This window comes from Salmo trutta, chromosome 38 (assembly GCF_901001165.1).
Source record: "Salmo trutta chromosome 38, fSalTru1.1, whole genome shotgun sequence".
NCBI classification, from domain to species: domain Eukaryota; kingdom Metazoa; phylum Chordata; class Actinopteri; order Salmoniformes; family Salmonidae; genus Salmo; species Salmo trutta.
This window is the reverse complement of record NC_042994.1, coordinates 16,437,165-16,453,044: the sequence shown is the minus strand read 5'-3', so window position 1 is coordinate 16,453,044 and position 15,880 is coordinate 16,437,165. Positions and strand designations below refer to the sequence as shown.

General features: G+C 41.2%; 2 protein-coding genes across 3 annotated transcripts in view; both read left to right on the top strand.

Annotated features, from left to right (window-relative positions):
* The first annotated feature begins 4,352 nt into the window (after positions 1-4,352).
* Positions 4,353-10,786, top strand: LOC115178824 (26S proteasome non-ATPase regulatory subunit 12). The gene is made up of 11 exons (XM_029740169.1): positions 4,353-4,579; positions 5,256-5,315; positions 5,455-5,583; positions 5,944-6,051; positions 6,232-6,336; positions 7,099-7,248; positions 7,639-7,773; positions 7,995-8,107; positions 8,573-8,747; positions 9,004-9,081; positions 10,134-10,786. Exons 1-11 carry the CDS (start codon positions 4,454-4,456, stop codon positions 10,341-10,343), a joined length of 1,389 nt encoding a protein of 462 aa, XP_029596029.1. The 5' UTR covers positions 4,353-4,453; the 3' UTR covers positions 10,344-10,786.
* Positions 10,787-11,501: 715 nt separating this feature from the next.
* LOC115178823 (probable helicase with zinc finger domain) overlaps positions 11,502-15,880 on the top strand; it is a 65,829-nt gene continuing 61,450 nt past the window's right edge. For both annotated transcript variants that reach the window (XM_029740168.1, XM_029740167.1), the window contains exon 1: positions 11,502-11,577. The gene's annotated coding sequence lies outside the window, so the exon portion shown is untranslated. The remainder of the gene's footprint in view (positions 11,578-15,880) is intronic.

Here is a 15,880-nt window from a genome sequence, read left to right as displayed (position 1 = left end):
TGATACAGTCTTATACTCACCTGGCCCCTCCCTGGATTTTGTCTTAAACGCTCTACAACAAAGTGCTCTTAGTGTCCAACAAGCTTTCTCTGCCCTTAACCTTGTTCTGACCACCTCCAAAACAAAGGTAATGTGGTTTGGTAAGAAGAATGCCCCTCTCCCCACAGGTGTTATTAGTACCTCTGAGGGTTTAGAGCTTGAGGTAGTCACCTCATACAAGTACTTGGGAGTATGGCTAGATGGTACACTGTCCTCTCAGCACATATCAAAGCTGCAGGCTAAAGTTAAATCTAGACTTGGTTTCCTCTATCGTAATCGCTCCTCTTTCACCCCAGCTGCCAAACTAACCCTGATTGAGATGACCATCCTACCCATGCTAGATTACGGAGACATAATTTATAGATCGGCAGGTAAGGGTGCTCTCGAGCGGCTAGATGTTCTTTACCATTCGGCCATCAGATTTGCCACTAATGCTCCTTATAGGACACATTACTATACTCTTCTGTAAACTGGTCATCTCTGTATACCTGTTGCAAGACACACTGGTTGATGCTTATTTATAAATCCCTCTTAGGCCTCACTCCCCCTGTCTAAAATATCTACTGGAGCCCTCATCCTCCACATACAACACCCGCTCTGCCAGTCACATTCTGTTAAAAGTCCCCAAAGCACACACATCCCTGGGTCGCTCGTCTTTTCAGTTCGCTGCAGCTACCGACTGGAACGAGCTGCAACAAACACTCAAACTGGACAGTTTTATCTCAATCTCTTCATTCAAAGACTCAAGCATGGACACTCTTACTGACAGTTGTGGCTGCTTTGCGTGATCTATTGTTGTCTCTACCTTCTTGCCCTTTGTGCTGTTGTCTGTGCCCAATAATGTTTGTACCCTGTTTTGTGCTGCTCCCATGTTGTGCTGCTGCCATGTTGTGTTGCTACCATGTTGTTGTCATGTTGTGTTGCTGCCATACTGTGTTGTCATGTGTTGCTGCCATGCTATGTTGTTGTCGCAGGTCTCTCTTTATGTAGTATTGTGCTATCTCTAATTGCGTGATGTGTTTTTTGTCCTGTATTTTTATTTAATTTATTTTTATTTTTAATTCCAGCATTCGTCCCCACACGAGGCCTTTTTCCTTTTGGTAGGCCGTCATTGTAAATAAGAATTGGTTTTTAACTGACTTGCCTAGTTAAATAAAGGTTAAACAAATCAAAAATAGGGGGCAAACTGATCAAGCAATAAGAAGTGGAATAAATGAACCAGTTGCATGTTTCAGGAAATATGACTTGGTTATATGGTTTAATCTTTTAGGATTTTATTTCAAGTTCCAATATCTATAGGACTTTGTGCCAATTTGGTTCAATGGAAAATAACAATGGTTCAAGGTTATGGGCCCGGGTCAAAAGTAGTACACTATACAGGGGACAGGATGCCATTTGGGACACAGCCAATAGCTTTTCATGTGATCTAGTTTGTAGTTTGACCAACGTTACAATAAGGATGTAACTCCAACATTTGAATAATGTCTGTTTTTGATTAGAAAGGGTGTTAGGCTCTACGTTAGATATATGACCTTCTCAACGCACACAATAGCCCTCTGTATGTAGGACTATGGCTTCATAAAGCTCCAGCTCAGCACAGCACATCCTCAAATTAAGTCATGTTACGCAATACCCGTGGCCCACTTTTCAGAAGTAGACAATGGGCATGGGTCGGACTCAAGCTCTCAGCCTTGTGTTTGATAAGAGGGCTGGACGTGGTTTCATCTTCCGTCTGTCAACGGATCTCAATGGATCTCAGATCGTTTCAGTGCACGGTAACAAAAAGTGGATTCAGGATGATAAAATTAAAATGCCCTCATTATGATTTGCATGGTCACACTCACAATTGATTTCTCGTTCTCCATCTCACTTTACACTTCTATGCTTATAAAAGTGATTCAATTAGTTCTCAATCAGTCTCTTCTCAGGCGTTTATTGGAGACACAACTCCATCATAAAGATGACAAGGTTGTTACCGATGTAGGCTTGATCGGTACTGTTATTTGCCCTACATTACTTGAATGAGGGCTTTTGGATCCTGCAAATATTTGGATGCCTCTTAAGCCCTGTTTCATTTGGCCAATATTTCCATTATTATTTTCATTATTTCATATTTGGTCTCCTCTCTGAGCTGATACAGGCCATGTTTAATTTTCAAGCTGTTAAGGTTAAGGTTTAGACTGTGTTGGGGAAATATGATCCTAGGCCAGCGCTTAGGGGCAGCCTCTCCCCGGAGCAGGAAAATCACTGACCTACATGAGTTGTATTTATTTCTGAGGGAAATCTTTAAAAGCAATGAACTGTGTGAATGAAACCAAATCATGAACAGTAATGTTCTAGTGACATCTGCTGGTAAACTAGAGTCAATACATGGAGATTAGGCATACCCCTTCCTTCATGGTTTCAGCCGAGGTGTAAGCAGCAACATACTGCTAAATTCTTTGTTCACCATTCAAATCCAAGGTTCTAATCCAGCCACTTGTCATCTCCCGTCTGGACTACTGCAACTCTCTGTTGGCTGGACTCCCCACGTTTGCTATCAAACCCCTGCAACTTATCCAGAACGCCACAGCTCGCCTGGTGTTCAACCTTCCCATGTTCTCCTATGTCACACCACTCCTCCGCACACTCCACTGGCTTCCAGTAGAATCTTGCATCCACTTCAAGACCCCTTTACTTGCCTATGGAGCAGCAAGAGGAACTGCCCCTCGCAACTTTCAGGCTATTCTCAAACCCTACACCTCAACTCGAGCACTCCATTCTGCCACCTCTGGTCTCTTCGCCCTCCTGGCACCCTAATGGTGGACCGAGCAATTCACATAATAAGTTGCATGGACTCACTCTGTGTGCAATAATAGTGTTTAACATTACCTCATCTCTGTACCTCACATATACAATTATCTGTAAGGTCCCTCAGTCGAGCAGTGAATTTTAAACACAGATTCAACCACAAAGACCAGGGAAGTTTTCCAATGCCTCGCAAAGAAGGGCACCTATTGGTAGATGGGTACAAATAAATAAACATTGAATATCCCTTTGAGCATGGTGAAGTTATTAATTACACTTTGGATGATGTATCAATACACCCAGTCACTACAAAGATACAGATGTCCTCCCTAACTCAGTTGCCAGAGAGGAAGGAAACCGCTCAGGGATTTCACCATGAGCCAATGGTGACTTTAAAACACTTACAGAGTTTAATGGCTGTGATAGGATATAACTGAGGATGGATCAACAATATCGTAGTTACTATACAATACTAACCTAAATGACCGAGTGAAAAAAAAGGAAGCTTGTACATGTTTTCACTTTGTGACTATGGGGTATTGGGTAAAAATAAAATAATATATGTAATCCATTTTTCAATTCAGGCTGTAACACGACAAAATGTGGAATAAGTCAAGGGTATAAATACTTTCTCAAGGCACTATAAGTGGTGATCACATTTCAAGCTCAGGAAAGAAACTGAATAAATATGTAAATTTAGTGTGAATTATTCACAACATTGTGTCAACAGTGTGAAAGTGGACTTTTCAGAATAATACTTTAATATGATAGGCTTCCTGAGACAGGGTTCTCTATACAGTTGGTTTAATAATAGTAATAATAAGAAGAAGAATTCATGACATTTGTAACAAGTTTTTCATTATAAAGAATAATATCAAAGTGCATATGACTTTTTCCCTGGGCTGTCAGGGAAATGTTCTCATTCCACCATGGGTGTAAGCCATTTGCAAATAAAAGACATTCCTCACTATCTCCCCCTCAATGTTTTTTAAAACAGAACTGTTTGGGTCTGAAATATCACCAAGAGAAATATTACCAAGAGTGCACAACTGTCTTGAAACTTTGATGGTTGATTCAATGAGATGATATTTGGAAGGAAGGCCTCGAGACTACATCATCATCATCATCATCATCATCGTCGTCAATTAGATCATTTGTAACGTATTTGGGTTTACATTCACTTTACTTAAAATGCCTCCTTCACAGAGACAGGGGTCTTTTTGTTATTGGCCCACTATTTTAATGCTTAAAAAAAGATACCAGAATAACCTATAAAATAATTCTGGCAAATTATAACGTTTCACCCTGAGCACAGTTTCCCCCCCATCAACAACCAATTAATGGAAAAAAAATATTAAAGAATATCAGTGAGGACAGCTGGAAAGGTTAAGTTGAGAGAGGGGATGCTGTGTGAATAAGTAAGGCTTGACTCTCAAAACGCCTGACACAAATAACAATTATTTTTTATGGTCCTTCTCTGGGTCCTTCTGGCAGCCTAGGTGGCCTTTGCAGTTCATTGTGATTGGCCGGTTTTCCTTCACTTCCTGTAGTTTTGACACAACAGCAGCGGGCTAGCAGCACTTAGCAGACATTTCACTTGTAAATTCGCCTTAGTATTCAGCTTACGATGTCGGAAAACATGTCTGCAGAGGTGGAGCGATCAGAAAGATCAGATGGCAAGCTTGTGAAGATGGAGATTGACTACAGTTCAACTGTAGATACACGTCTACCGGAGTGTGCTGAAATGGCAAAAGTAAGTTGAGTATGAATGAGGCCAGCGCTGGCTGAGTCATGGTGCATCACGAATGTTAACAGAATAGATAGCTAGCTAACTTGTTAGCAAATAAAGTGCTGTTTGTAATAATAGGCAACATTGCAACTGTATTGCAACAAAGTATCACAAATATTGAGCCGATTTACTTGTAAGGTAAGTTATACATCTCGATTAGTTAGCTAGGTAACGTTAGCTACGGTAATTGTTTTCGTCAGGTAGCTTCTCTAGCTAACGTTACCTACAGACTATACTAGTACAGTATCTTCGCTCTTGGTGTTATGTTATGCTTACTAGCTGGTTGGTCGTTTCAGTTGGGTTTTATACTAATTTATCAACCAGCTACTAACGTAGGTACCACAGTTATTGTTTTTCGAAGACCCCTTTACTTTGAGTTAGAAATATGCAAACGTTATAGCTTGCTAGTGAAGTTTTTCAGTTTTAATCATGTGTCAAAGCTGACAGAAATTTGTTGACATCTTTGGCGTTCCCGAATCAGACTCTGATCAGCAATGACTTTATGGATGATACAGTTTTCATTAGTATTTTTGGTCAGCCATCTCATAATTTGATCATGTGTGGTCATTTTAAATTGATCTTTGTAAGAATTGTCTGTCATTTGTCCTGACTGTAAGATTGATCTGCTCTGCTTTTCTAGGAAGGTAGGCTGCAGGAGGCCGTTGAAAGCCTCTTGTCGCTGGAGAAGCAAACAAGGACTGTGAGTGTGAATTCATTCATTTATTTCAAATTAAACATCATACTCCATTGAGATGAAACAATATAAATGATCATACTCCTCTGACTAATCACATAGCATTCTTTGAGTAACATTGTCCTCTTTTTATCCATCCGCACAGGCTTCTGACATGGTGTCAACCTCCAGAATCCTGGTGGCCGTTGTGCAGATGTGCTATGAAGCGAAGGACATGGACGCCCTGAATGAAAACATCATGCTGCTCTCTAAAAGGAGGAGTCAGCTCAAAGGGGTGAGAGTTGGGGCTCCTTCTTTTGAAGGGATACTAAGAGAAGGTAAAACATTTGAGGCAGGGGTGTATTAATTAGTGCAAGCCGTTGCCGAAACGTTTTGCGACAGAACTGCTTGCAACGCAACAAACATTTCTGTTGTACAAATTTAATGTACGTCCGTCCTCGTTTTTGTTCTGTTTGCCAACATTTGGTTTGTCGTGAATACACCCCAGGTATGCACCAGTAGGTTACGGTGCTTTGCCATCAAAACAATGTTTTCTTCGTGTCCTTTTATGTGTTCCAAGACAAAGTCAAGTGTTGCCTGATGTTAGCCCTTTCGATATATAACCTTCTCTTTTGCTTTGTTTCTCTCTTCTCAGGCTGTTGCTAAGATGGTGCAAGAATGTTACAAGTATGTAGATACTGTGACTGACCTGACCGTTAAGCTGAGACTCATTGACACACTTCGCACAGTGACCGCTGGCAAGGTACGTGGTGTCATGAACTTTCTCTGATTATCCTTACTTGGATCATCCTAAAATGACATTAAGATGATATCACCAATCATGTATATTCAGATGGCATAAAACAAATATTTTACTTTTGTGGGTCCAAGTCATGTCTCCATGCAATTTAAATGCGCTAACGGCTTTGTTTCCCTCACTCAGATCTATGTGGAGATTGAGCGGGCCAGGCTGACCAAAACATTTGCAAACATCAAGGAGCAGCATGGTGAGGTCAAAGAGGCCGCGGAAATCCTCCAAGAGCTGCAGGTAAGGGGCTTTCGCTGGCATTCCTTGGCAGTTTTCCCAATTTCTTATAGACTGGAGGTAAGAGGTTTCAACCATCCATGTTACATGAAGCTATTTGACTTACTGGACTGAATCTTCAGACACAAGTGCAGAACTCAAACTGGCGGTCAAATCCCCTTGACATCAAATAAAAGGACATTTAAAAAAAAATTAAACTTCATATTCATCATCTCCAGCACCACCCCAACATCAATGTGAAAATGGCGAGTTTTTGTTTTGTAGTACAAAAGATGGAAGAAAAGTGTGTCCAATGACATCATTGGTGTGCATCGTGTGATTTTTAACCAATTATGAGTAGGCATTGTTATTGGAAACACTTTACTTCCATCTTTTTTTACTACAAAACATAGAAACTCGCCATTTTCACATATGTTGGGGTGGTGCTGGAGATGATGAATATGAAGTTGAAAACTGCAAAATTTCCCTTTTCATAATTTCATTGAAAGTTGGCTGAGACACAATAAATAATCTAAATAAAATCTTGTATCTGTGAAGTGTTGTGCCCTCCATCAGTCCTTATTGAGGGCAGGACCACTACAACAGTTGTTCACAAACCATTCTTCTCCCGGTCCAGGCTGTGATGTTGCACAGCTGGGCCGTGTTCAGCAGGCGCGAAATGGGAGTGGTATTAACTGAACTTGCTGAATGAGAAACGTTTTGCTACGATGTGCCCTAATGAACATGACCCAGGGCTCTGACAACATGCACTCTTTCACCCTACAGGTGGAGACATACGGCTCCATGGAGAAGAAAGAGAAGGTGGAGTTCATCCTGGAGCAAATGAGGTTGTGCATCGCCGTCAAGGACTACATCCGCACCCAGATCATTAGCAAGAAGATCAATACCAAGTTCTTTACAGAGGATGGCACTGAGGTGAGAGAAAAGAGGAAAGCCAAAGAGTTTATTCAGGCTGGGTGTTATGATATGGCCTCCCTCCCAAATGGCACCCTGTTCTCTATAAAGTGCACTGCTTTTGACCAGGGCCCATAGGGGTCTGGGTATGCTATGTAGGGCATAGGGTGCCATTTGTGGTTTTGTCTATCGGAGAGGAGGAGGAACTACCTAAACATTCAATGTTCCAATCAAAACGTTGACTTTCGTTTCCTATTTCGGAACAGTTTGACAGAAAACAATATTTATTTCGGCTGTTTGGAAAAAATGACTGTTTGTTTTGGCTGTCTACGCTGCTCCTGATGAAGAAACATAGCAGTTAAGAACCAAGCTGCAATATTATTAACCATTTACGTCATTATTTTTCCTTAGGAGTCTAAGCTGAAGTATTACAATCTGATGATCCAAGTAGACCAGCACGAGGGATCCTACTTGTCCATCTGCAAACACTACCGTGCCATCTACGATACCCCCTGCATTCTGGAGGATAGCTCCAAATGGCAACAGGTAAACACTGGTCTCAGGCTTCAGCTGTACCTTTTTTGTTTCTGAAAAAAATATTGCTCTTGCAGCAGGACTTAGTTGGATTGGGTTTTAGCTAGTGTACTGCACACTGATTTGCGTAAATGGAACTAACATTGGGTCTGCCTTCACAGGGGACTAAGACGTTACAGATTGCACCTTTAAAATACATAACAAAACAACGCTAATGTTCTTTCCTGTTCCAGGCCCTGAAAAGTGTTGTTCTGTACGTGATATTGGCTCCCTACGACAACGAGCAGTCAGACCTGGTGCACAGAATCAACGAAGACAAGAAATTGGAAGAAATACCCAAATACAAGTAAGACATTAAATCGCATTATATTCCGGTGCTTTCATTTCTCCCCTCAAATACCAGAATGTAATCTAGCTTCGATGGTTCATTCCTTAAAATCTTCAATGGTATAACACATTGTTTCTCATCAGCAATGCCCAAATATTCCTCATCAGAAGAATGTAACCTCGAGATGATTCATTCGTAATAATCTTAGCATTCAATACTGTTTCACAATATTCCTCATCACCCTAGCACATCGTCCAATTCTGTAACACAGTAATTAACTATATATTCACCAAGGTACCATATAACCAAGCCAATTCCCAGTGGGGAAACCTAGCTAAGCTACCAACTGCATACGCTGGATCTTTGTGGTACGGTGAAACCTAGGCTAACCTCTGGTGCCTCAACTACATGTCATTGTGGGGTGGTGCTATTGCCGTGCCGTGGTTCGTCTCATCATGGTTTCCCTCTTACCTCTCCCTCCAGGGACCTCCTGAAGCAGTTCACCACCATGGAGCTGATGCGTTGGGCTTCCCTGGTGGAGGATTATGGGAAGGAGCTGAGGGAGGGCTCCCCCGACAGCCCGGCCACCGACGTTTTCAACTGCTCAGAGGAGGGCGAAAAGCGGTGGAAGGACCTCAAGAATAGAGTGGTGGAGCACGTAAGTAGTTCATGGAACTGCTTTCATGGAATATCTATAGATAGAATATCACAATTACTTTAGTGGGATAGTTTGTTTTAGCAAAGAGTCTGTGGTGGGATCACAATGCTGTCTCGTTGGAACATGGTTGCTGAAAAATGACCTGGAAACGTCCATTTCCCATCTAGAATACTTTCACGTAATTGATATTTTTGATTCCAGCTATGTTATGTTACACCGTTGCTTATTTTTGTGTTTTTCTTAATCTCTCCTTTAGAATATAAGAATTATGGCCAAATATTACACAAGGATCACAATGAAGAGGATGGCTGGCCTCCTGGACCTCTCCATAGACGTAAGCACCACCAATCTACTCTTTACATCTGTTACATTTTTGGCAGGGGATGGAATTCTTACTGGTCCTCAACCCTAATGAATGCAGCCTTAAAGGATAGTTTCCCCTCCAGAATAAGGTTGGAACTTAGGTGCAGCTCCGTATGATGTGGCTCTGTTCACGCCAGGGGGAACTGAACAGGAGTTAACGACTTCGGTGAAACTTCATGATTGTTGCATTTCTGTTTTCGTGTGATGCATTTAATAGCATCTACGAATCGCATGATTATGCGTAGTATTGACGTCAAGTTTCGTTAGTCGTATGTACGCGATACACCGTCCAACGAAATGTTTAGGCAATAACCAAGGACACGGATGGTTCCTGATGGTGTGAGATTACCTCTGGTGTTTACAGAACAACAGGTGCAGTGAGATTAGGAAGTCAGAACCGGCTGAGACAGAGCAATTGTAACAGTAGAGCAAAGGAATGTATGAAAGCGTATATTCTTATTTTAAATATGTGTAGTTCTGTCCCTGTGCTGTACATGTCTACTAATGTTATGCATTATGTTATGTTTTCTCTTTTGTCTGGACCCCAGGAAGAGTAGCTGCTGCTTTAGCAGTAGCATATGGGGATCTTAATAAAATACTAAATACTAGAGATTTATATACCTTAAAGGTCAAATCAAAGGTAGACTTAGAGATATGATGTAATGTACAAAGTCAACAGCATAGTGGGCCAATTTCCGCAATAATTAAGCATTTTAAGTGCACGGCTAAACTTCTCCACTGTTTCGGTCCCATTGCTACCATGCTGTAACGGTGTAAAGAGAATCCGTACACAGTTACTGTGTGAGAGCGAGGTCTTGCATCTCGCTCATTGCAACTTAATTTTCGCTGAGTGGTCTACAGTTGTGCTCAATCCATATTCTCCACTTGATATTGGAGTGTGAAAAACATATTTTTTGGGGAGTTATCTATAGAAGTACTATAGTATCCTAAATGAAATGTGTGATTTTTGTTATTGATGGTCTTTGAAGACACTGATTCTAACATCTCTAATATCTCTTGCAGGAGTCTGAGGAGTTCCTCTCCAACCTGGTGGTGAACAAGACCATCTATGCCAAGGTGGACAGGCTAGCCGGGATCATCAACTTCCAGAGGCCGAAGGACCCCAACGACCTGCTCAACGACTGGTCCCACAAACTGAACTCCCTCATGTCCCTGGTCAACAAAACCACACATCTCATCGCCAAGGAGGAGATGATACACAACCTGCAGTGATGAGGACCGAGTGCATTGTTTTCTTTTTTTTTCTTCTTCTTTACTTTATTGAGTTTTTCTGAATTTACATTGATGAATGAACTGTTATTCCAATGTCAACTGCCCACATTTTTTGGAGTAACAAATACCACATCGCACCTAGTTCCCTTTTTTGTTTGTTACGGTCAGCAAAGTTGAAGCATTTACAATAAACAAGTCTTACGGCCATAGTAACCTATCTCTCGTCCCACTGATGTAATACAAATTACACTGTTTAGGGTGGTCTCCCAATTTATCTACCACAATTTGGGCATGTACTTTGTTCTAGAACCTAGACCACAGAGGGGCATACACTGTAAATGTTTTCTCTCCTGTTCCAATTCTCTTTTTCATGTAACTGTTATTAGGGATTTAGTGTTAGAGCATTTGGGTGCGACTTGCTGTATTAAAACATTTGCTGTGAGTTCTTGACGTCTTTTTTTTAATGTCTACTTCGCAATGTAAACAAACTATTCTCACCTGGCATAATGGATATTATTTTGTTGAGTATTGTAACAGAAAATGTGATTATTACAGAGTTGTATTTAACTGTTGTCAGATCAAGTTAAGAATACTTGTTTAAAAGCTGTGAAAGGCAAACCTGACAGATGCAGCTTTTTGTTGTTGGTTTGAAAGGTTCTGGATCCTCTGTAGTTATCTAGTGATGACTGCAAAAGTTACAGCATGCACAGCTGACACTAAATCAAAACTTATTTGGTGAGCTTATGCATTATATTGACAATTTCTACCTTACTGTGTAGTTATATCCATATGAAAATAGGAATAGAGCAGTTATGAAAGCAAAGACAATGGGATATTATGTAGAAATAAAATTCAAATGTAGTTATGTATGATTAAACATTACCTTTCTATTGTTTTAATTATCCAAATCATCTATACATCAAAATATCTCAGAAAATTGTCCAGATAGTAGCCTATATGAGGTGGACAAAATACAACACAGAATGTTTTATTGATGCAATACTGTTATATAATTTACAGTGCTCAGCTAGGTGAACCCTGGAAACTGGTGTATGCAATTGTCTAGGGAAATATATGAAAACTGGTATATGACTTGGTTAGAAGTTCACAATGGTCAAACCCCAACCTACACCAAAAAGACCTAAATCCCCTCAACCTTCAGATGAGCTATATCCCACTATCCTTTGCGATGGGCTGACAAGTGGATCCAAGATGGCGTAGAAAGTAAAGCTAGGTAAGTGTAGACTTCCTATTTTCAGTCCTTTCAGTTGTCTTTTTCAGTGGCAAGGACACCGACTTGACTCCCGTCTGTAACACATTCTGAGAGTAATGAAGGTATACAATTGATGCCGAGACCCCAATATAATGTCATGTCACTCCTATACGTCTAAAAACCGAGCCAAAATTACAGGCCCGGGCAATATCGCTAACGATAGCTCGGAAACGCTAGTTGTGTATCCATTCTGCATACGTTTTGGGAAGCATGCTAGCCAGATGGCTAACGTTAGCAAGCTAGTTTGGTGCCAAAACCAAAGCGAAGGGCCCTATTTTGGCTGACGTGCAAACTGCTGTCGACAGCACCATTTTCTCACTATGTGCTCATGATGCATTCAACGACAATTATTATGGAACTGTTTTATGTTTTTTCTCGTAATATTGTTATAAATTGTGCCAATGCAATGGTATTGGCTACTATCGCTCAGTGAGTCTACAGTCTTATCACAAAATTATTGCTAGCCCTCCTAGCTAGCAAAATGATTTGCTAATCTAATTTCTTTGTTTTTAAAGTTAGAAGCAATACATTTTCATGGTTCAAATTCCTCCTATATTTAATCATGTTGCACACCAATATGTCACAATAGATAGCTGAATGCCTTGATACAAGCTAATGTGAGCTAACTAGCTAGACATCACGCCACACGACTATTGCACTGTAGTCCCACCAAACATGCGAGCGAACTCGAAGCCAGCCACAGTTAGCGGTGCTTCTACCGTGTTGTTTTAGCTAATACCGACGATGGACAAGTTACTAGTTAACGTTAGTGGTTTGCCAACAGACATCGTACATCTATTATTAACTGCCCCGGAATCTCAAAATAGACTGTTTTTATATTTGTGTTAGTCTATAGGAGTGCCTTTTTTTGGAGCGATCATGCCGAATAGGGCATTGTGTTTTGATCAAACTTGCCATTAGGGAAGCACTAGCTAAACCATAGCGATGTAGTAACTAGCTAGCTAACAACCTAAAAATGTCGCCCCTTCATCTTTGTTTATTTGAAATGGTGCGTTTCATTTGACAGTCAAATATAATTAATGACTCTTCTGGCCGTTACTTGCAAGCCACATGGTTGTCATTTTGCTCTTACAAACTGCCATAGCATGCTCATGTTATGTTCTTGGTTGTCTCAATTTGTTGTCTATTGACCAATCCATAATAGTAAAAAAGTTCAAGCTAATAGACTTAAGATGCCAAACAAAAAGTGTTGGCCCATATTTGGGTCATCAAATATGTATTTGCATTCAAACAGTAGTTGTAGCATTTCCTAAAATGCTTTGAATACTCTGGTAACCTGCCTCTGAACCTTGTCCTTATCTGAGGTATTCCTTAAAAGATCATGTTACACACATTCTGGGGGATGGCCTTGGTGTTGGTTTAGGCTAGGACTATGGCATGACTAAAATATAGCCTAAGTAACCTAGCTTAAACACTCATCTTGGTCATCGTGAGGGAATTGAAATGTGTGATTCACTTTGTGGAAACTCTACATTAGACACTGAGTGGGGGTGTCCACCCACTTTGCCCAAAGTGGGTGAAAATGTGCTTACTTATTTTATACCAAGACACATCTGATTCTTCAAGTTCAGAATTGTTCAGTTGGTCTGTCTCTAACATATCATTAACATTATATCCAAGAAGTTGGAAAATGCTACATGTCATGTCTCAAATTCGATATCTATCTTGCCTCTCGTTTCATTTCCTCCGGATTTGAGAAGAAAGATGACGAGTTAAACAGTGAGCCTGTCTGTCAGTTTGCCTTAATTCTCGCACAGCATCCAGCCTAGCTGACACAATGCAATTTTGTTTTCACCACTTTTCTTCTGGCCTCCATTGATTTAGTCACCCTAGGATACAAGGGTTAACTCCAATAACATTTGAACGGATTATGATAGAGACAGGAGGTTTGGACTATAAACACAATTAACATATTAGTTTACCGATTGGTCAAAATATTCATTTTTGATTGGACACCCTACACTTAGAGCTGGCTCAGTCAGTGATGGTCATAAACAAAGACATGCCCCACTTCTGCTAAAGTAGGGGTGGTGTGTAATAGGCTACTGTCCTTAGATATAACTGCTGTGGCGTAGTGTGTTTCTTCACTATGAAAGAACCATATCAAACCCTGATAAGGAGAAATGGAGCGTTTGTTATAAGTTGCTCCTTGGGACCAGAGGCCTTTTCTGTTTTTAGTCAAAGCAGAGGCTATCTCAAACAGGGACGACCACTCACCACAGACACTGCATGTCAGGTTTTAAATTTAGGCCTCCATGTACCTCTCAATGTCTGGCTGTAACTACAGTCACTGGTTACAATCCAGGCTGTGTCACATCCGGCCGTGATTGGGAGTCCCGTAGGGCGGTGTACAATTGGCCCAGCGTCGTCCGGGTTTGTCCTGGGTAGGCCGTCATTGTAAATAAGAATGTGTTCTTAACCGACTTGCCTAATTAAATAAAGGTAAAATTTAGAAAAGTGCATAAAAACAGATTGTTGCCCATCAGCTAGTCGCCCCCTTCTCCCCTCCAGCAATTTGTCATTGCACTCTGTTGCGGGAGGGTAGCGTGTGTTTCTATTCGAGACACTGTATCCCTTGAATCCCTGGACGCCATGGCCAGGCTCAGCTCTGTGCTGTGATTAACGCTAGAGGACACCACACTCTCTGCAGAGGACAGACGCCACCACAAGTGTTAACAGCCGCAAGTGTCCAGTAGTGAACTCGACTGCCCTATTGCCTGTAGTTGTGCATATAGGCCTATTAGGTTCAGAAATACTCAAGTGTAACCGGTGGACAGGCTATTCACACAGGCTATTTCTAATTGATTTAGGGTACATTTTTGCACGGCAAGTGTAGTCCACTCAAATGCCCCTGTTGCCTGTGTGCATATAGCCTAGGCTTATTAGGTGCAGAAATACTCGTGTCACCTGTAGACAGCATACATTAGTATCCAATGCCGCAGCTGCACGCATTTGTTCTATTGATTAAGTGCCGTTGATGGGTCCTTTCTTTGCTAACCGTTCAATTGTGGTTCAACGCCGCCAATGGATAACTCCAGTTGACTCGAGTGGCGTTGGCCATGGGGCCTTTTTGGCGCCTATATGTTACTATGCCTAAAACAAGCTTGTCATTTGACTTGAGCTTTTATTATTGAGTCAAATGTATTGAAATGCCTTGGTAAACAACTAAGCCTGTAAATAGACCTACTACCACAGAGGAAATACTGCTTGGCCTCTCAGCACATTTGTTATGACATCAAAAAAGGATGTGGTTCTTGTTTCAGGGAACCCCACATAGCACTTTTTCTCAGACCATATTCCAGGCTGTATCACAACCGGCGGTGATTGGGAGTCCAATAGGGCGGCGCACAATTGGCCCAGCATTGTTAGGGTTTGGCCGGGGGAGGCCGTCATTGTAAATAAGAATTTGTTCTTAACTTACTTGCCTAGTTAAATAAAGGTAAAAAAACAAAACATATCAGTTGCTTTTTAAGCTAGTACACTGGTTTTCAAACCTCTTCTTGTGGACCCCCAGACAAGTCACAATTTTGTTGTAGGCTTGAACCAGCTCCCCTGATTCACCTATTCAAAGGCTTGATGATTAGTTGACAAGTTGAATCCGGTGTGCTAGCTGTGGAACAGTTAAAACATTTGACTGCTATATTTGAAAACTCTAAACTTTTAATCACTTAGAAAATTGTTGCCCCTATGAAATGAATACATAGCCTAGAATTCTGTGGCATTGTAAGTACTGCACACCACCTATGCAATGCCGGGTGTACCCTAGACCCGACACTTTCAAAATCCTAACATCGCTGAGCCTCACGTTAAACAACCATCTTTCCTGTAGATTTTTTTGTCTTGCCAACATAATGGTGCGCACACTAAACAATGTGGCACAGCACAGACGAGCCACACTGTACAAGATTCTTCAGTTGGTCGTGAGGATTCTCGATACCACGCCGTTTGGCGGGAAACAATGTGATGTGATTTAGATTTGTAAACTTAGCTAGAACAAGCTGTGGCTCAAAGCAGCCTCAGACGTTTTCAGTCAGACATTCGCCCTTGCCATACAGAGTTGAAATCTATCTAGCCAACATTTTTGAATTGAATATCATTGATTGTGAACTTCAGAACTGTAACGATTTGAAGCTTTGGTTAAAGACAAGTACAAATGCATACTAGTAGTCATCTCTCCTGCTTGAGAGTCTACACATTCTGGTTGATGCAAAACAACGTCATCATCTCACTGGCTACTTCTCAG

Coding starts and splice junctions, on each gene's coding strand:
- LOC115178824 (XM_029740169.1), top strand. CDS start 4,454: ATGTCGGAAAACATGTCTGCAGAGGTGGAGCGATCAGAAAGATCAGAT. Junction 7,774..7,994: donor ATAGCTCCAAATGGCAACAG/GTAAACACTGGT, acceptor TTCCTGTTCCAG/GCCCTGAAAAGTGTTGTTCT. Junction 9,082..10,133: donor TCCTGGACCTCTCCATAGAC/GTAAGCACCACC, acceptor TATCTCTTGCAG/GAGTCTGAGGAGTTCCTCTC.